Source organism: Musa acuminata, chromosome BXJ2-5 (genome assembly GCF_036884655.1).
Source record: "Musa acuminata AAA Group cultivar baxijiao chromosome BXJ2-5, Cavendish_Baxijiao_AAA, whole genome shotgun sequence".
Classification (NCBI taxonomy): Eukaryota; Viridiplantae; Streptophyta; class Magnoliopsida; order Zingiberales; family Musaceae; genus Musa; species Musa acuminata.
In genome coordinates this window covers 6,470,065-6,491,597 of record NC_088342.1, presented here as the reverse complement: position 1 = coordinate 6,491,597, position 21,533 = coordinate 6,470,065, and the positions used below count along the sequence as shown (strand labels likewise).

The 21,533-nt window shown below is 36.0% G+C and overlaps 2 protein-coding genes across 3 annotated transcripts; one reads left to right on the top strand and one right to left on the bottom strand.

The window, feature by feature from the left end:
- Nucleotides 1-289: 289 nt before the first annotated feature.
- On the bottom strand, nucleotides 290-5,290 carry LOC135612260 (TATA-box-binding protein-like). 2 transcript variants are annotated; one of them, XM_065108337.1, is made up of 11 exons: nucleotides 5,115-5,290; nucleotides 4,870-4,950; nucleotides 4,669-4,768; nucleotides 3,225-3,312; nucleotides 2,444-2,515; nucleotides 1,636-1,686; nucleotides 1,433-1,477; nucleotides 1,256-1,348; nucleotides 747-848; nucleotides 604-677; nucleotides 290-517 (listed from the first exon to the last, which is right to left on the bottom strand). In XM_065108337.1, coding segments are annotated over exons 3-11 (603 nt in total). In that variant the 5' UTR covers nucleotides 4,746-4,768; nucleotides 4,870-4,950; nucleotides 5,115-5,290; the 3' UTR covers nucleotides 290-516. The 2 variants fall into 2 exon arrangements, with proteins under 2 accessions (XP_064964409.1, XP_064964410.1); XM_065108338.1 differs by having other exon boundaries at nucleotides 4,861-4,950; nucleotides 5,115-5,254.
- A 270-nt stretch (nucleotides 5,291-5,560) lies between these two features.
- Nucleotides 5,561-19,876, top strand: LOC103984303 (PHD finger protein ING2). The gene is made up of 7 exons (XM_009401787.3): nucleotides 5,561-5,728; nucleotides 5,841-5,912; nucleotides 14,821-15,011; nucleotides 18,062-18,125; nucleotides 18,532-18,782; nucleotides 18,887-18,925; nucleotides 19,496-19,876. Exons 1-7 carry the CDS (start codon nucleotides 5,683-5,685, stop codon nucleotides 19,595-19,597), a joined length of 765 nt encoding a protein of 254 aa, XP_009400062.2. The 5' UTR covers nucleotides 5,561-5,682; the 3' UTR covers nucleotides 19,598-19,876.
- Nucleotides 19,877-21,533: the final 1,657 nt, after the last annotated feature.

Here is a 21,533-nt window from a genome sequence, read left to right as displayed (position 1 = left end):
ATAATTGCTCCAAGGCACCTTTTTCAAAAAAAAAAAAAATACTGTACATGTTTCTCACAGATATAAGCATTTTGCAGCAACAGTAGTGCAGAATAGTTTCATGCCTGCTTATGATCCAAAAGTTTGATTAGATAAAGATAATGAGCCAACCAAATGTTGCAAGAACACACTTTTCTATGTCGCTCACAGATATGTCAAGCAAGAGTTTTATTAGTAGATTGAACCTGCAATATCACATTTTCAAACAACAACAACAATCTTCGAACAAGGGGAAGAAAACCCATAGATGTCGACGGAAGGTTTTCATTGATACATTGGAATGTTGGTTAAACAACCTGTTTGCTCTTATGACTCTTCAACAAGGTGTACAACACAAACAAAATTTCAAATGCTGGTTCAACTCCAGAACATTAGCACAGCACAGGAGACTAACAGACAGTCAGGTCATCGTCGTCCCAAAAGCTTCTTCATTATGTACAGATACAACTCCAGATAAGTAGCTCCAATGTGTCGGCATCTGTTCAACACACACATATTTGTATCAAGAAATATAAGCCAATTAGATGGCAATGGAGGAACAACTTGTAGACATATTTGACATACCACTGCTGGGCTTTCCTAAACTCTGTTAGGACTGGATATATGTTTTCGAAGGCAGTGTACGTCTCGTCTCTCACCTGAGAATGAGTTCCAGTACAATATATTAGCTGGAGGAAGTTTTTACAAAGTGCCATTCAAAGCATTACCTTAGCTCCTGTTATAACGATTTTTCCGGAGACAAATATGAGGAGCACAATCTTCGGCTGCTTCATCCGGTAGATCAGACCAGGGAAGAGCTCTGGCTCATACTGTTAGAGGCAACCAGCAACTAACAATGTTCAAGATATTGCAGCAGAAAAAGTTCCAAGGTTATAACACAAGTAACAAGAGGAGGGAACTGTGGTGTAGGAATTCTGCAGGTTATATGTTTTGTCGGTCCAGATAGATCACCGTAATTGAAAAGATAGGAAGAGTGATTTAAGCAAACATAACAATGACAATTGGCTCTACATATTAGCAGCACAGCTGCATCAACAAGAGCCAGTTGTGCTTAAAATTAACTGAGTTTCCTAATGTTTACTAGTGTCACAAATGATGTGAGAATATCAAATATCGAGGAAAAAGAAGACAAATGAAACAGAGATAACAAAATAGTGCACAACTGCAAATCACTACAAACAACAATAAAGCTCACATATGGAAATCATTAACATACACTGCAAAAGGCACCATGAGAGTATGCAAGGCCCTCCAGTCTTATCGGAAATTTGACATCGCATGAACCGACAATATTCTGGATCTTGAAATCCTAAGACAGCACATTAGAGTGTCAGACTAATTAAAACAAAATATATATGCAACAAAAAGGGTAGCAAAAGAGGCCAGCAATTACCTTAAATTTGGCTGGAAATCCAAGCTTCTGAATTATTCGAGCATACTGAAAAATCAACAATATCAAGTTAAAGATAAGGACTCCTAGTTGCAGCCATCACTACATATGCTCATACAACAATCAATCTTATTCCTCTGTTACCGATGGAGAATTAAGATCAAAAGCATTTATGACTAAATACATTCAGTATTAAGTCATCAGACCTTCCTTGCTGCAAGTTTGGATTGATGCTCACTCTTTGCTCCAGTACATACCTGACATATGGATCTAGAAAGTAAGCAAAAAAAACATAACCTATGCAAGTGTTATGGAGTTTAGACATTGGATATTGCAGGTAACACAAATTTACATAATGTCAGATAAGGCTTACAAGTCAGTAATGACAAACAATTGTTTATTTATTTACAAATCCAATACAACAGAAAGCATGCTGCTGTACTCCTTAGAAAGACTCTGTAAAAAACATTCACAAGCCACTAAAATACTGTCTCAAAACAAAGTTACCACTAACATTCATACAATATCTAATTTGAAATCCATAATTCACAAGAAAAGGGGCCATCAATTCATCAAACAATTTGAGAATGCAAAATAGTCAATAGGGAAGCTGAAAAGTGCAAGAAGTATGAGAAACAACATAGCTCACATTCTCTACTACTCTCAAAATCAAATTACTCCAGATTCATTAACCTCTCATTCATTCTCAACCAAATTCTATCACATCAGATGCCTTAACCTGCCATTTTCAAAGTAGATACAAAGATAGAAAGGCTAAGCTTCATCAGTCAAAAAATTAAATAGACTCTCTTAGTCCTGCTTAACTCAGACAAGCTCTTCATCCTCCTTTTAGTTTTTGAATTATGGACTTGATGTCTGGAACATAAAACGCACAAGAGAGAGTCACAGTGGATTAAATTTATCACAGTATTAACTGCCTAAAAGGATTAGCTGTTGCATATTGTATATACATATGAAACCTTCCAACAAACCATAAGAAGGAAAAAGAATTACCATTTTCCCTGATGCAAATATCAATGCAGTAGTTTTTGGCTCTCGTATTCGCATAATAACTGCAGCAAAACGCTGCACCAAAGAACAGGAATAACAGATCAGCCAAAACACGTTAATCTACTATACTTAAAATGCAACGTTGGCTTAGTGGAGCATAAGGCCATAACATAATATCTAATATACTCATCTATGCATTTTAGTCTTTCCCCAGTAATAGGGATCAGCTCTAGAGCTTGAGATTGAGAAAGCTCCATGAGTACATCTGGAAGACTCTACACAACTAGCTTCCAACCTCACATCAACAGCTAAAGTAGGTATTAACTTCCTATGTTTGAGAAAAAGTGAGAAAATTTAAAACTACCTTAGACATGAGAAGGTATAACAAAGGGTAAAGAATGGTCTTTCATCTAGGGAACAATGTTATCTCAAACCATAGACATAAAGGAGATCTTATCTGTGACCATCACAGATAAGTAATATAATTGTATGTCTACCAGGTTCTATGCAAAACATGATTGAAGCACCATGGTCATCTCAGTATATTACATATGGACTTTTGTGTATCTTGCTTACACTTCAAGTAGGTCCTTATCCTGACAGGCCTTAATTAAGTTCTTAGAGAACAAAACACAGATTTGCAACTAATGATCATACCTTTAGATCATAAATAAAAAGAATAAAGATGGATGAGCAGCCATATCAGTGCAGAACACATTCTGCAAGAGGGTCAATAAAAGCCCTTGCATCATACAGGATCTCAACATCTAATAATATCTCATACCTTCGGGTTATACTCAGCATTACGAGCTTGCAAAGCAATTGCTTTAAGATCCAACTTGCAGTCCAAATTAACAGTTGAAACAATATTCCTGGAACATTCAATAGCGGTGTTAAAACAGTGGAACTGCCAGAAAGGTTTTGGTAAGCAACAGACATATATTATGGTCGGTTCACATATTCAGCAATCTCTACCTGACATAGATTCTACCTGTTGACTTCAATAGAAGCTCAATCTGACATTCAGAATACCTTAGTGCTAAGTTTTATCAACAATTGAAAAACTTGATCAAGGTGGGAATCCTAAGAAAGCTTTTCTTTCTGCTTCTTTTCACATATTTAAAAATCTAAAGTGCCAATGTATAATACTAACATAGATAGAAACGTCCAAACTAATCAACGGGTAAAACAATTTGCCCCTTCTCATGTGGGTGTCACAAAGCTAGGGCTGAACGAAAGCCAAACCAGATAACAATATTGAGTGCTCAAGGGATAATTGATCTTAGACATATTATAGCTGATTCAAGCTCAGACATATTCTTGCAAGCTGGGCCTTCTGGTTCATTAAGCCAAACCTCATATGAGGCTTGATTCATTTCATTTAGTTATTTAAGAAAAAAATCAAAGCCATTTGCTACAATATTTTCCCCACAAAAACATGCAAGCTGCTGGTATTGATTCATCAGAAAAGTCACATGACAGAAGCATCATAATTTTTATAATTCTGTATCATGGTCTGTAAAAGATCACACATATTGATGGTGAAATAAGAAAGAGTAAATACATTATAACTTATAACCGAAACAAGAATAAAATTAACGATTAGAGAAAGATAATCTCAAAGTAAAATGCAATAATCCTTTGAGCTTCTTATGAATTCACCTCATCAATAAAAAAAGGAAGTGTTTTGATACTATAATAAACAACTTCCATGCAACACACAGTCCTTTCTTATCTCCACATGCTTTAAGCAGCTGTTCCATCTGAGAGCCGCCAGCCTAAGTTCTGGCGCGGACAGTTCTAATCAATTGATGGCATGGAACCTCACAGTTTAAAAAAATGTTCAAAGACGCTATGAAAGTCTTGCAAACAAGGCCACAAGACATGAATAAAGGTAACAATGTGTCGTTTTAGCTTTCCAAACATCACTCAAGCACAAAGCTCAAAGGTTTAATATACATAAACCATGGTGCACAGTACTATACACAATCATCAGCACCTGAATTACAGATTGTTTCAACAGACCGTGAAAAAAACAAAGTACAGCTCCAGTGTTACCAAATTGTGAATAGTATATTCTTAATTAAGAGGAAGAAGAGTGAAATTAAATGGTTCTCCTCCAAACGGACTCAAGGAGGCGTCGGGTTCATTAGGCTCATACAGTATCTAGCATGCAAGTTCCATAAGAACTACTTCATTAAGATGCAATACGATGAAGAGAAACTTACTGAAGCGTGGGAACAATGCCAGAAGGATGCTTAGAGAGATCGACGGGTTGGCTCTCATCCATGCCCTGATCTGCCATGCTCCACTTTCCAAATCCTCCTCCTGAAGAATCAAACAAAACATAAATTTTCCTCTTCAACCCAACTCAATCCCTTCAAAATAGCCATCTTTGTAATCAAATCTCCTCAAATAACCTGACTTGCCTTGTAAACCAGCGATCTTAAAGGTTTTTATGTACTGAAACACAGGAATCCCCAAATTCTTCCAAGTCGAACAGCAGCAATCTGATCAGAGGAAGACAAAGACAGCAAGATCAGCATCAACAATTTATTCATCGAGTCTTTTCGGGCGACCTGAAGTAGACGACATGAGCCAACCGGAGCAAGAACGAGCAAAAACAAGAGATCTTACTATCTGACCTAACTCTTCGTCAAATGAACCGATATACCTCTGCAAATTCGACGCTGTCCCTGGCGATTGGAGGTCGGAGATGCGAGGTACTTCGGCGGGAAGTAGTGGGAACGTAGATATATAGGTGAAAAATCCAAAAAATATTGGGCCTTTTATAGGGAGAGGAACGGATCGGGGATAAATAGGAGAGAAGGAGAGGAGAAGCGAACGAGGCAAGGCGAGACGAATGGAGGCATTCCATCGACGGGATCATATCTAGGGCTTGCCTTTTTACATATAGGCCCCTCAAAGTTCTTCTTTTCTAAGTTTCAGCATGTGGGTCCCACAACAAAGTTGAAATATATATGAATAAGTGAATCAGATCGCAAAGAATTTAAGAAAATCAAATGATTAATAAGACACTTTAGCTCTTATTCCTATTTCTTTTGTCCTCCCTCGAAGCCGCAGTCCAGCATGTGGGTGGCACGTGCAAGGCCCGAGAGACTTGGATCCGAGCCAGAGGGGCATCATCGTAGGGCGGAGATCTCACTATCATCATTAATCATTCATCGGCTGCCAAATCCTTGTTCACGACACGGGGAAGGAAACCCTAGCCGGAGAAATCGATGGCGATCGCGAGAACCGGGGTCTTCGTCGACGATTATTTGGAGTGTAAGGGATCTGACTCTCTCTTAGGTGATCTTGTCGATGCATCACTTTGCTTGTCTTCCTGAAATCATTCCTTCTTGGGTTTTCCTTTTTCTGTTTGTTTTCTTGAATCAAGATTCCAGCACGCTGGCGGTGGAGCTTCAGAGGCTACTCTCCACCATGAGAGAACTCGACGAAAGAGCTCATGGTATGTGATTAGTCCTCCCGGATTTCCGATGTTCATCGTGCGTAGACGAAGTGGTTCGTTGGGATTAATCAATCTTAAAATTGAATGTTCATAAAATGAAGGTTAGTCATATCTCATCTGTCCGTGCTGTCATGATGAGCTAAAGGTGGAAATGAATTCTTCATTTATTAATTAGAAAATTATATTCCCCAATTGTGCAGTTGTGGACGTGATGGCTTCACTCAATCATATGACATGTTTGATCGACAAGAATTTTGTAGATACATGGACTATAAAATAAAAGTTTAGAATTCGGCTATAGAAACTAATCCATTATGATTACATTGGTAAAACATCACACTAACGAAAATTGCTATAAACATATTTTTCCTTAACCTGTGACAATAATGGTTACCCTTATGCGGTGCACAATGAATTTTTATATGTTTTATTTTATAGGCAGCTGTAATTCTAAGGAAAATTTTGTGTGTAGCTCAGGAGAGGAAAGTACCAAATTGATTGCCCAACAACAAATTGCTTTGTCAAGTTGATGACATGTAAAAGTGGGTGTAGTTAATAGTATCTCTAATCATTCCCCTCAAGATTGTGAAAGTAAAACTGGGGGAAAGCAAAGGTGAACAACTAAATGAAAAAAAGGAGAACTTTTAAGTGTCAATTTTAGGGATTTCAATGTGGATATTTTGAAGAGTTCTTTTCCTATGAACTTATGCACCAATCTTGGTTTTATTTGATAAGCAACAAAAGATTTAGGATCCAAATGAATGCTATGGGATCATAGGTTCACAATTATTTGAACTTTGAGACAAAGAATTGGTTTCTTGGGTCCCAAATGATATGGAAAGATTTGCATTTCTTTCAAGGAAGAGGAAATTATGTGTAGCACAATGTGTGTGTTGGAGTTATCATCTTTCGGTTAAAGATAATAATGTAAATACTTTTAAGAATAAGATGGAAGGGGAGACGACTTGGAACTTTGATGAGGATAATATTAATATTATTTGGACTACGATGACTAATAAGATTAGGAGCTTAACAAAAAAGATTTCTGTTGAAACTAAAGGTAGAAGTCTAACCCTAAGAGAGAGTTGGTGGTGATGTGAGGAAGTTCAAAAAATAATTTTTACTAAAAGTTCATGTTTTAAATATTGACAAAAAATATAAAAATGAGAAAAAAAATTAAAATATGTAAAGAATCTTTAAAAAATGCTAAATAAGCGTTTAGTATGATAAGATATAAAACTTATGATAATTTTTGTAATAAATTAAGTACTATAGATGATGAAAAAAGAAATATTAAATTGTTAAAGCCAGGGAAAGAAAATGTAAGGATTTAGATAATATTAGATGCATTAAAGACGAAGATCAAGGAATACTTGTTAATGATAACAAGATTAAGAAAAGATGCAAAATTATTTTTATAAATTATTTAATGAATATTCAATACAAGGCTCAGATTTAATGATAAATAATAGTGGTAGATTTAATCAAGGTTTGAAATATCGTACCGTACCGGCGTTTTGACATTCGCTCGATACGGTACGATACAGTATACCGAGCGATATACCGCTCAGTATATATATATATATATATATATATATATATATATATATATATATATATATATATATATATATATATATATATATATATATATATATATATATATATATATATATATATATATATAATTCGGCGACGTTGCCTCTCTCTTCTCTCCAGGCGATGTCGGTGATGTCGTCTCGTTTATATATATATATATATATATATATATATATATATATATATATATATAAAGATTATATATATATTATTTTTATAAAAGGCGATGCAACATCGCCTTTTTCGGCGATGTTGTCAAGGTGACGCGACATCGCCTTTATATATATATATATATATATATATATATACCGTCTGGTAACGGGCGGTCCGTGTACCGGTCAGTTGACGGACTAGTAAGTACCACCCGGTACGGGCGGTATTATTCGAAACTGCATACCTTGGATTTAATAATCATAGATTTATTCGTAAAATTAGGGCTAATAAAGTAAAATACGCTTTAAAGGAGATAAAAATAGCTAAGAGTGTGGGTCCTAATGGCATCCCTATTGAGATTTGAAAAAATTTAGGGGATAAGGGAGTAGTTTAGTTAACTAACTTAATAAAATCATAAGCAAGGTTTGTCATAACGCAGTGTACCGCTTTGTCACGAACGGTCGTCGCGCACCCGCAACAACTCCGTTCAACGAACCGTTCGTCGCTCACACCCGCATGTACAGCTGCTTGGCAGTATGTTTTCTCATGGTTTTGGGTCATTTTGCTTGTAAATATGTAAGTTCGAACAAGCTGCAGCGTTGCAAAGCGACCGTTCACCGAACCGAGCAAAACAGCCCCAAAACAGCCCAAAACAGCTCCGTTTTCGCGTGTCGCGGGAGGTGAGCGGAGAGCTGCCTCCGCTCACCAAAATGTCAGCCAGCTCAGACCCCAGGAACCCCCCGGGTGGCACATGGCTGGATGGGGCTTCGGTTATATACCGGGCGTTGAACACTCTTTCGCAAGTTCGCACGTGACCTTTACGGGAACTTGGTTTTGCGCCCGGGACCAGGTGAGCGACTGTTTGTGGGCTTGCAGCTGTTCGTTCATCCTTGAAAGCCTTGTTTTTCTCCCTCTCCCTCTTTTCTCTTGTGCACACAAGGTGTTCGACGAATTGCTTGTAAAGCTTTCCTTTTCGCGAGACTTCGGGACTTGTCCGTTGCTCGTTCTTTCGATCTAACTCTCTTTCTCTTTTACAAAGTGGGCTGATCCTTGCGGAGCAAGATTGCAAGGGCGAAGCGCGACTTAGGCAACGCAAGCTAAGTTCGCGTCTTTGCCGCACGGGTGACTCGCGACTTAGGCAACGCAAGCTAAGTTCGCGTCTTTGGCCGCAAGGGTGCCGCACGCCTTATGCAATTCCAGCTAAGGTCGTGACAGCTTGGTAGGGCGGTATGTATCAGTTCGATAGGGGATCGGTACATGTGGTTCATATCGATTTTTGATATCCCCATTGTATCGTGTGTCAGTACATCGGTACGATTTGATATGTACCATACCGATGGCCGATTGACACATTGGTACAAATCAGTAAGGCAAACCATGATCATGAGATTTGGAATGATGCTGATGAACGGAGAAAGAATTTTTTAGTGCTAATTTATAAAAATAAAGATGACATACAAAATTATTCAAATCATAGATGAATTAAAATCATGAGTCATACTATGAAACTTTGAGAAAAAGTTATCGAAAGTGTGATAAAACTTAAAATAAATATCTCTAAAAATCAATTTGGTTTTATGTCTAGAAGATCGATCATAGAAGTTATTTATTTATTAAGACAATTAATGGAAAAGTATAGGGAGAAAAGAAAAGATTTGCGTATGGTTTTTATTAACTTAGAGAAAGCCTATGATAGGGTTTTTAAAGATTTATTATGGTGGGTTTTAGAAAAGAAAAGTGTATTCACTAATTATATTGATCTTATTAAAGATATATATGATGATGTAGCTACCAATGTTAGAACTATAATGAGCATGCCTAATGTATTTCCTATTACTATAGAATTACACTAAGAATCTACATTAAGTCCCTATCTTTTCACATTGATAATGGATGAACTTACTAGTCAATTACATGATAGACCTCCGTAGTGTATGTTATTTGTTGATAATATTATTTTAGTTGATGAGTGTCAAGACTCGACAAAATATATATCGATAATATTTAAAATTTTCATCATAACTAACCCAGGATCCAAACACACATTCGAGGTCACTAAGAAAACATTCAGATCAAAATTTCACCTCTATAGTCTACAAATTCATAACCCTGTGCAGTTCATAAACATACCACACATCACTCGATAATTCATATAATCTGAACTCAACTCATCAAAATAATAACCATACATAAATTCACAAGTGGGGAAGTCTATGCAGTCACCAAATCAACGATTACCAGAAGTTCATATCATTACATGAATTTAACTTAACATTCCAAAATCCTATACATGAGGGATCCTTTAACTTACACAAAATCCACAGGTTTAGATTCATCGTCACATATCATTAGATGCAGAGTAGCTTATACAACAAATACATATATGCTAACACAGATTTGCCCAAAATCTTCTAACTTTCCACTGCCTCAGCCCAATCTTAACATTTAAGCATGCGATACGCTATCCTGAAAAATTTATCAACAAACGGGGTGAGCATAAAGAGCTTAGCAAGTGACTAACATATCCATATCAAAATAGTACAATTTCCAAAGAGATACAGTTTCAAAATACAAGGCAGAATATACGATTTCGTAGACATAATATCATTAGGAGCAAAAACACAATTGTCCTTTCAATCATACATATTTGGTTCATAACAGATAGGGCATAGAGTAATTGGAGTATATCAGTAACAAAGGAAACATATCGGAGCTTATCAATGGCATATAAAATGTTCCGAAGCATATCAACGGCATATGGAACATTTCGAAGCAAAATCATCAGTGAATGAAGCATTTCAGAGCATATCAAAAACAAATATCGTACAGAAGCTCAAACGTCGTCCTTGACGTCGCAATCATATCATTCTTATCCAGAGCATGAACAGAAACAACTCACCAAAACTCTGGATGTCATATCAAACATATAGAAGGTGTAGTGGGATCTCAGTCAGAATGTGATTCATCCATTTCTGAATGACCACCTGACAAAAGTCTCCCACGTCTGGGAGCTCCATCCACCCACGTCTAGGTGAAGTCAGAGGGGGCCGGCAGAGCATCGCAGGCTCTAAGCACATACCCTTTACCATTTCTGGCAAAGGTCCAGAATATCCCACATAGCGGGACCCCACATAGCGGGCAATAAGCGCATACCAGAATATCCCACATAGCGGAACCCCACATAGTGGGCAATAAGCGTATACCCTTTACCACTTCTGGCAAAGGTCCAGACAATCCCACACACCAGAGTACAAGAGGGCAGTTTCAACAATAAGTAGCATATATTGGAAGCACACGTGGAACAACAAAACGTACATGTGCCTTTTCGAAACAATACGAAACAAAGAACAAATCTCTCACAAACATATTCAGATTTGGAATGAAATGGAAACAAGAGTGTACAGGGATTCCAAGCAATCATATTTAGTACAGGGATTCCAAGCAATCATATTTAGCTCAATTCCAATAAGAAGGTTAGATGAATTCAAATATCCAAAGGAATGGAACAGAACACGCCAAATCGACCAAAGCTCGATTTCGGACAGAATTCCAGTGGCACATCAAACAAATACTTCAGAATATCAATTATGCTCCAATACCCGTAAGAAAGCTATGGTCGAACCATATATCAATCTATATTCTGATGGAACAAATTTCATATGAAACAGGGTTCCCAACACGGAGTTACCTTTGATTTGGTAACACAAGGTCAAAAACACAATCACTGTTTTGCAGAATTTATAGGGTCGGATTCAACAGATAATAGGGTAGGCAATTGAATTCCAAAATTTTCAAACTATATGTCGAAAAAAAGATTTTCAAGTCTAGTTTCAAATAAAATCAGTTTGGTACAAATCAGAATTTTCAACAGGGAGTTATAGGCATTTTAGTATCGACAGGTCAGAAATCTTGAACCCTGTTTTACAGCGTCTATAGGCTCATTTGAAACAGATGTTTGGGTAAGTATACGGTGTCCAAAATCTACAAAATTAGTGTCAAAAGAAAGATATAAGAGTTTAATTTCAAACAAAATAGTTCCTGCCCGAATTCACATTTTGTACTAAAACTTATAGCTGAAACAGTGTCTAGGGGTCAGTTTACCGAAAAAATTTCAGAATCCATGGTTCTATGTCCAAAGAGAGACATACCCGTTTCTAAATAGAAATCCTTCGGTTTTTTTTTGAATCAACATAAAAACAGAGACTAATTTTCTGTAGGATGGGGTTAGAAACACTTGCCTTTGAGAATTTAGACCCTAAGTGAAAGGATTTGGGCAAGAACCCTTAAAGCCCCAATTTTTTTTTTCTCTTCTTCTTCTTCTTCTTCTTCTCCTTCTTCTTCTTCTTCTTTCTTTCTTTCCCTGATCCTCCACGTAGCTGCCTTCTCTGCTTCCTTAAGAGTGAAGGCAGAAAGGCTTAAGGGGTGGAATTTGTCATTTTATGCGTTTTGCGGTTTAGTCCTTGTTTTTATCATATTCACGATTAGGTCCTTAGGGTTTACATATAGGTCCTCAGATTCTTTCTTTCTTTTTTTTTTTTTGAACAGATCTCCCAATCGTAAAAATAAGTTAGCTCTGATTCATACTCTATTTCTTTGTCAATTTAAAATAGATGCTAACGTTATCACCAAAAATTTATACGAAAATTCGGAAATGAGGGATGTGACACTATCTCTCACAAACGTAATATCCCATTAGTCCCACATCGGAAGTGGGGAATGTGTGTGATTAGCTTATAAGGGCCTGATGAGTGTACTACGTTACCTCCCGCTTAAGCATTTTGGTCCGCCGTTGAGGACCAAAATGGAGATATCGGCCAGTTAGCTCATCAGACCCGGGTCGTGACATTTGGTATCAGAGCCGACCTAGCATTAGGGCAGGGTGAGAGGGCTGCAGTAGGAAAGGGCTACCCGTGGATGGAATCAGAGAACTCATCACGGCGTGGAGCCACCACTGAGTTAAACCTCACATGCACTATGCTAGGGTTCGATCTGAGATATGTCGGGCCTTGACGAGGACGTCAAGCTAATTGAGTTGGGGATAATGTAATATCCCATTAGTCCCACATCGGAAGTGGGGAATGTGTGTGATTAGCTTATAAGGGCCTGATGAGTGTACTACGTTACCTCCCGCTTAAGCATTTTGGTCCGCCGTTGAGGACCAAAATGGAGATATCGGCCAGTTAGCTCATCAGACCCGGGTCGTGACAATGAGAGTCTAAGTGGAATTAAATATAAACTTGAGTTATAGAGGCAAGCCTTATAAACTAAAGGGTTTAGATTAAGTAAGACTAAAACTAAATATATAAAATATAATTTTAATGATTCTAGAAATAGACAAGAGAATATAATTAAATTGGATGGACAAGAAATCCCTTAAAGTAAAATCTTTAGGTATCTTGGATCAATTATTCAATAAGATGAAGAGATCAATGAAAATATTATTCATAGAGTAAAAATATGATGGTTAAAATGATGAGGGGCGTCAGGAGTCTTGTGTGATTATAGGATACCTTTGAGATTAAAAATAAATAAATTATATGATAGTTGTGAGACCAATAATGTTTTATTGATTTGAGTGTTGGGCGGTTAAGAAATACATATACAAAAAGTTTGTTGTTGGGATGGGAATGTTAAGATGAATATGTGAAATTACTAAGAAAGATAGGAAAAGAAATATTTTTATTCATGAACAACTAGGTATCGCTTCGATAGAGGATAAGATGAAAGAAAATCGTTTAAGATGATATGGCATGTGCTGAGGAGATTTCCAATTGCGGTAGTCAAAAGACGTGAAATAATTAATGTTAGTGATACGATGAGAGATAAAAGAAGACCTAAAAATACTTTAATAGAAACTATAAATAAAGATTTAAATACTCTGAATTTAACTAAGTATATAACTCTTTACAAATCTTAATGGCGGTAAAAGATTCATATAGTTGACTCCAAATAGTTGGGACTTATAGTTTTATTGTTGTTGTACAATGTGTGTTGGAGTACACCACATCTTTTCTTGTTTTGGTGGTTAGTGGCGACAGAAAATAGGTCTCTTCAGCTGCTAGTAAAGAATGATTGGAGAATGAACGAGCAATCCAACGTTCATGATTGGAGTGTGCAGGTAGGAAAGAATGTACCTGTGAAAACGATTGGAATTTGTGAATGAGCAATCCAGTGTTGATGCAGCATGGCTGAAATATCAGCTGCTAGTAACATGGTTACATGGTAGAATTTCAGCTTAGCAATATTGATGCAAATATTTAGATGGGATTTATGGAACTTCTAAGGTCTCCTGATATTGTTTTTGATGTGAACATTTTCATAAGTGAGAATTGATATCCTGAGATGACTTTATTAGCATGAAAAATGCAAATTGATGAGAAGAATGTATTAGTTCATAAATTAACATGAATTATGGTAGCTATAGTACCATCAACCAACTTTATATGAAAGTTCTTCCTAGTTAGTACTATTTGTACAGGCTTCCAGCAATAAGCTGACTTAAATTAGCATGTTTTTCTGTAATGATATATATGTGTATGTTTGCACACGTGCAGATACAAACACGTTCTATAGGGTAGTAAAATGTGTAGACTACATAATAACGGTTTTCCTACTGAGTTAATTGTTTGGATTCTTTTGAAAATCTTTAGAGATCACAAGTACTCCAAGAGTCTCCAATGCATAAGCATATTAAAGCACAGTGATGATATCATGATGTCAATGGAGTATATTAAAGAAACACAGGTTGTTAAAAATTAGTTTTATGTGGGGTATAAAAATGTTTTCCTTCTAAAGTTATCCAATGCTTCTTTTTCGTTTCATTCTTTTGGTTCTTAATTTAAATACCTTCAGTAGGTATGCTTCAGACCATTTCTTATGCTGTACCATCAGGTGATCTCTCATCTGCAGTAGGTATTTTCACTTCAGTATTTAACAGCATTCCTTGTTTGTTAGAATGGACTTACATTATCAGTAGATAATCTTAGATGAACACTAAACCTGGTTTGAAATATCCACTACTGTTGAGCGAGCAATGCTGTTAAATACTACTTTCTAATACCTATTTTGTGCATAATTTCATATTCATTCTGTCAAAGCTGTGCTCACCTTGATGTTTTTGTCTTTAGTAAATCTTGTTTCCCCCAACTTTACACAGGTATTATAAACCAGACCAGAGAGCAAACCAGATATTGTGTAGGAATGCCTTCTCACAACCCAAAGAAGGTAAGCCATGATGATGATGAAGCAGAATTTGAGAAGATGAAAAAGGAGATAGAGGCTAGCCAGGAAAATGCCTTGAGCCTATGTACAGAGAAGGTTTTGCTAGCGCAGCAAGCCTATGACCTGGTAATCACCTTTGTGTTGTGTCAAAGTATCTCAGGTGGCTTTTGTTGATAGGATTGGAATAGGAATGACCAAATCCTTTGACATGTTTGGTTGATATACTTTTGTAATTGGAATGACCAACGCCTTTTACAAGTTTAATTTATTTTGGACTTTGAAACTAAAATCTAGATTAAAGTTGGTTAGAAATTTAGAATAACTAATCTAATTTATTAACTTAAATTATTATCTTATTTTTGTATGTTTACTGCATTAATATTATTTTGTATATATATTATGTTGTAAAAAATTCTTTGTTATTGATACTTATTTTTATAAGTTCACATTTTTTGTGTATTGTGTTAATTACTACTATACTTTGTAAATATATAGTTGTTTATATTATGTCATTTAATGTATATTATGTTTCTTATATTTGTATTTACTTTTATTATATACTATAGTTTATATGTTTTGAGATTTATATGACTTTTATGATTTAATAACAATTTGAAAATGCATTATTTTTAGATAGAAAGAAGGGAGGGTTTTAAAGTGCAAATTATTTGGATATTATGATCAAGCTGTTTTGGAATTGGAACAAGGTTGTTAAAATTGTCATTGGGGCCATAGGATTGTGCTATCTTATAACCCAGATTAGGCCTAGCGAGTCGTGTTGGTCATTGAAACGGTAAAAATGGTGGAATCGGCCTGACTCGTGAGTCGACTTGGGTCGTCCTTATCGAGCCAACTTGATTTGGTTTATATGAAAAAAAAGCTCGCCTCGAAGTGGAGGCGTTGTGTGATGCTGCAGAGAGATGGAGAGCAAGAGCCCTAGACTTCTTGCGATGAGAGTACTGTTCTTGTCTCCCTTCTTCTACCCTCTCTTCCTTTCTCCTCTCCTTTCTTCTCCTCAGTCTTCTCCCATCTCATCTCATTTCTTCTCCTCCCCTCTTCCTGTCTCATCTCTTTTCTTTTCCTTCCCTCTTCTCCCATCTCTTCTCCTCTTGCATAATATTCTCTCATCTCCTGCCCTCTTCTCCTTTCATCTCTACTCCCTTCTCTTCTACTGTTCTTTTTTTGTACTAATGGCAAAACATATTCCAACTTAGTAGGAAGCATGACTGTATGAGGTTCAAGTATTTTTAGAAAAAATGATGAACAATATGATTTTCTTCTTTTCTTCTGTTTCTGAAAAGCTACTTATCTTTCTCCTGTGGCACTTCTCTTGTACGATTTAGCATTAAAAATGATGAACAATATGATTTTCTTCTTTTCTTCTGTTTCTGAAAAGCTACTTATCTTTCTCCTGTGGCACTTCTCTTGTACGATTTAGCATTAAAAATACATATCAATTTGATGGAGAGTAAGTTCAAGTACTGCCTGCATCAGCAGAAGCATAGAAAAGGTTGCCTAGACATATCATGGCTACTGTAATGCATGTTTGTCTAGCTAACTTGTAATGGCTCTAGTGTAAAATGTAGATCTCTCTTTTCCTCTTGTTCATGTACCATAATGCATGTTTGTTTTTGTGCCCTTATGGTAGTCAATGTGAAAATTACTTCAGTGGATGATTTCTTTAGTTATTTTTAATTGGTTCGTAGGATTCTACAATCTGACAATCTGATTTTACTAACCGAGTTTATGGATCCTCATCCGATCTTTGGTAGGAAAGTGAGTTTGACAACCATGAATTGAAATGAGAATGATATTACCACAATCCAGACATTAATAATGGGAATTAATGATTTCGGTTCCCATTCCTGGTTCACTTTCCTTATTGCTGAAAGAAAAATTAATCAGCTCTTACTAATTCTTACTTGGGTCTTCATATACAGCATAATTTAATCTAGAAATTTTCACAGATGATCTCCCAGAACTTTTAAAAGTGCCAACTGAAAGACTTACCATGACTCAAAAGAAGAGCTTGAGCAGGGACACCAACTTTATAAATTACAGTTTATGTTGAAGTGACTCCCTTAGATTTATCCTGATTTGGAAATTGCATAATGAATGTTTTGACAAGCTTTCATATTGGACTGGGATCAATTTTAATTGCTCCATTATAAATATTGATTTTCATTAAATACCAGAATCAGCAAAATAGAATTGACAAATTGCCTTTGGACTTATTTATCATTTGAGAACTTTTGGACCCAGATCCCATAGTGTTCTTGAAGTCCCAGTGTGCTATTCATTTTCTTTTTACATGATTACTACATATCTGTTTTATTTTTTTCATTATCGATGATGTCAACATGATTACACACTTATTCTTGCAATATACTATATTTTGCAAAATGGTGGACTTTTAAGTAAGAGGGACTGTCTTTAACAAAACTATCCTCCTGTTTTTCTTATTGCACACACTATTTTGGGGAAGGAAGGTTTTTATCGTGCAGAAGTTTTGTAGCAAAAATTTTAGCAAGATTGATTGGTGCATAAATCCAGGATAGTTTTTAGCATCTTGATATACTCATCCTTATTATCTTCTAGGTGTTGATGTAATAAGATATACATCTACAAGATCAAGATTATCATCAAGAAGGAAATATGAGCCAGTCTTTATTAATGAGTCCTCTTAATAGTGCACTACTTAGCTAAATTGCATGACTGTTATAGCTGTTGCTGTCATTTGCACTTGTTCTTTAAAGCTACTGAGGAAAAGAGAGCTCCATCATTTACAGTTATAAACTTTAGGCTGTTGTCTACCTCACACCTTTCACTATACAAGCTCGTGCAGAGTATTGATAGTTCGTAGACCTCTAGGTGAGAGTATCAAATGTTCAGGAAAAGTGTTTCTTTAATGTGGAACACATTATTGGAATGGAGAATAAAACATGCTACTTTATGTTCCTTTGAAAGATTTCATCCTTTATGATGTCTGGCTCATGACATGCATGTCGATGTTCTCAGAGTTCACTTAAATGCATTACTCAATTTGAAATTTCGGTGAAGACTTGTGATCCACATTCCAACAAAATTGGCATGTTGTTTCTTTCCTGTTCTTTCATACTTCCTTTTGGATCAAACTAGATGTAGGTCCTGCTCAACTAAGGTGGGATGACATGCAGATAGAGAGCCATTTGAAACGCCTTGATGAGGACTTGAACCAGTTCATGGAAGACTTAAAGCAAGGTACTTCATTTTTTTAGTTGGCGATCATTGACTTTGGTTCATAGTTGTCTTATTTAATTCTGATGCTGAGTGGTAGTTCTATAACCATGTACGCAGCCTTATTCGGCTAGTTTGGTCCCCTCTGCATCTTGATGAAAGTCTGAATATGGATCCTTGTGGATGTCATGCCCATGTATTTGAACCTAGTTGTTCTTTAGAAGTGGGTGATAGTTCAAACAGATTAAAATAATAGTACTTGAAATCATTTTTTTGCAACTTAAAAGTTATATTCGTCAAATTTTGCTGCAACTTCATATAAAGGTTATGTTCTTGAAATGATTGGGTATCCTTTTTGCTTGATGACTAAATAAGTTTGCTGTTGTATTAACTGTTCCATTTAACTAATATTGCTATCAATATTGAACAGAAGGAAAAATTCCGCCTCATGAGCCTGCGATTCTTCCTCCAGTTCCTATAGTTTACAAAGATGAAAAACGCAAGGGAGGTTATACGACACCTCAACCAAGGAAGTTTAGAGAAAGGGATTGGGGCAGAGAGCAGGATATGGATATTGAATTTATGCCTCCTCCAAGCAGTCATAAGAAAAATATTCCAGCATCTGTTGATGTTGATCAGCCTATTGATCCAAATGAGCCAACATATTGTGTCTGCCATCAGGTTTTGTACAACCTATATAAACAATTTACATTATGTACTAACCATAAATACGTACAGAATACTTTTTTAACCAAACGTATACTTTTTGTTCTCCATATTTTCAGGTGTCATTTGGAGATATGATTGCATGTGACAATGAAAATGTAAGTTTCCTGCACTATTATCTGGTTTATTGCTTGCGGATTTTCACATTGAATTGAACATTTTCTTCTACGAGGCATTCTGCAAGTCAAGTTTGTTTTTAGCTGCATCTTTTATCTGTTCAAGAACTTCCAATCAACTGACAGTAACTGACATAAATAAGTGAATAGAAAATTGTTTTGCTAGCTTTCTTCTTCTTTCTGTTTGCCTCTACGATTTTCTATTTGAAAATTCTTTTGGGACTGTTTTAACATTAAATCCAGGAACGTAGGTGTTATTTTCCTAAAGCATCAGCTTCAATTTGGAATTCCATTTGTTAGTTTTCATATCTTCGTTCTTAACATTTACACAGAGTACTTCTCATGAGAACTTAATGCTTTTGAATTTTGTTAGATCAAAATCTTCATTTTATATAATATCAAACTAAACTGTAGATGGGACGTAATGGCTTTTTGTTGTTAATTTTGCCTGATCTCTTCCTGGTATTTATCTGTCGTCTATAATAATTTGCCCAACATCTTTACCGTCAGCTTGTATCATCTACTTTTCATTTGGTTGTTTTCGATCCACAGTGTGAGGGAGGTGAATGGTTCCATTATTCATGCGTTGGACTGACGCCAGAAACAAGGTTCAAAGGGAAATGGTTCTGCCCCACCTGCAGGAATCAACAATGACTTTTTAACCGATGGTAGATTATATGTAGCTTATGTAGGAGGAGCTTTCCCCCCTTCCAAAGAACTATTGTTGCTCGGCGACATTAGATGACTTCTTTTCCTGTAACATTTGTAAGCAGTGGGAGAACTCATTGTTCTGATATCTGTATATTGCTTTTAGGCGGTGGCATCTTTTAGTTGATGATATTCTCGTTACTTTCTTCTTGTAAAGATTGTAACAAACCTAACTAAATATCTGATTTGCTAATCCTAAAACCCTCTCCCTTGTGTTTGGATTTACTGTTCGAATTTCATAGATATTGAATTATAATAAAGAAGTATAAATAATATTTGATAATATATATTATCTTCATGTAGTAATATGATTTATGATTTTTATATGTTACTAAATATGATTTATGATTTTTATTCGTTATAAATATGATAAATAGTATGTTTATGTTTTTTATTTTTAAAATTTAAATATACTTTTTAAAAAATATATATTATTTTTTAGTGTCTTACTAAATAAAAGTTGTTTGAGCATGTATAAATATTAATGTTTATTTTAAGTATAGTATATTAAATGTTAGACTTGAATATGAGGTTAAGTTATAATAATAAATATATATATAATAAGTAAAAATGACGGTTGAATTTTAAACGATTTTATGTTTTAAATCTAGAGGCATAGTCATTTTGATCGAGAGTGAATCCTTTATCAATACTCAATTGTAAAGTAGGTTGTCATTTTCGATAATCAATTGTGTTAGATCTGGAACTTTCAAACTTATAACTCTGGTATTAAATAGTGAAGTATTCACACTTAACATCTTTGATGTCTTAAGTCTATCAGATACACAATTAGAATTACGAAATTGCTATCGGACAATAAGGTATCATCAACTATCCAATGTTTCGTGAGCAGATCAATCAATGACCTCATTTTTCAATAAGCATCAGCATTATATCCCTAGTGTCCACACACGAGCAGCTATAAGACTAGCCTCCTTTATCATATGGACGAGTATACAATACACAATCTGTCTTGTTATCTTAATGTTCCTCTCGAGTAACTTATGATCAGGATTTTTAGGGTTTGTGTTTAAAGGTGAATCGGTCTCATTATCGTAATCTCATCATGATCTGATTCTCATTGCATAGATCCATGAATATCACAATATATGCATGCTAGTCATAGGTGCCCAGCAAGCCAATCACGTGAGTGATGGCACGTGTGACTTGATACAGAATCTTTTTGCTTATTATATTTTGGCGTATATCACTTTATAATTATTGCATAAATGCATATATATATATATATATATATATATATATTGTGATGTCCTTGGATTTGTGCAATGGGAATCGGATCGTGATGAGATCACGATAATGAGATCGATTCACCTTTAAACACATATCCTAAATAATCCCGGTCATAGGTTACTCGAGAGGGACATCGTGATAACCGGATAGACTGGTGTGCTGTATACCCGTCCATATGATGGATGCAGCTGGTCTCATAGCTGCTCGTGTAGGGACACTAGGGATACAGTACAGGTGCTCATTGGAGAATGAGTTCACTGATTGATCCGCTTACGGAATGCTGGATGGTTGATGATGCCTTATTGTCAGACAGTGATTCCGTAGTCTTAGTGGTGTATCTGGTCCTTAGACTTGAGACACCAAGGATGTCCTGTATGAGTGCTCCACTCTTTGATACCAGACTTATAGGTTTGGCTGTTCCCAGATCTAGTACAGCTGGTCATTGGGAGTGGTAGTCGACTTTACGAGGGCTATTGAGTGTCAATAGAGGATCATCCACTCTCGGCGTCATGAGAGGAATATCCTATGTGTTCTTGCTCAGACAAATCCCTGGCCAGGGTCATTCGGGTTGAGAGAGAAAGAGTTCTCCGGGAGAATCCGATTAGAGCGAGACTCGAGTAGAAACCGTATG

Bases quoted from the DNA above. Each gene is read 5' to 3' on its own strand.
- LOC103984303 (XM_009401787.3), top strand. From the start codon at position 5,683: ATGGCGATCGCGAGAACCGGGGTCTTCGTCGACGATTATTTGGAGT. The intron at 18,126-18,531 runs GTACTTCATTTT...AATATTGAACAG, and splicing joins CATGGAAGACTTAAAGCAAG to AAGGAAAAATTCCGCCTCAT. The intron at 18,783-18,886 runs GTTTTGTACAAC...CCATATTTTCAG, and splicing joins CATATTGTGTCTGCCATCAG to GTGTCATTTGGAGATATGAT.
- LOC135612260 (XM_065108337.1), bottom strand. From the start codon at position 4,745: ATGGCAGATCAGGGCATGGATGAGAGCCAACCCGTCGATCTCTCTAAG. The intron at 2,516-3,224 runs GTATGAGATATT...TCTTTGGTGCAG, and splicing joins ATGCTGAGTATAACCCGAAG to CGTTTTGCTGCAGTTATTAT. The intron at 849-1,255 runs GTATGTTAATGA...TGCCTCTAACAG, and splicing joins CTCATGGTGCCTTTTGCAGT to TATGAGCCAGAGCTCTTCCC.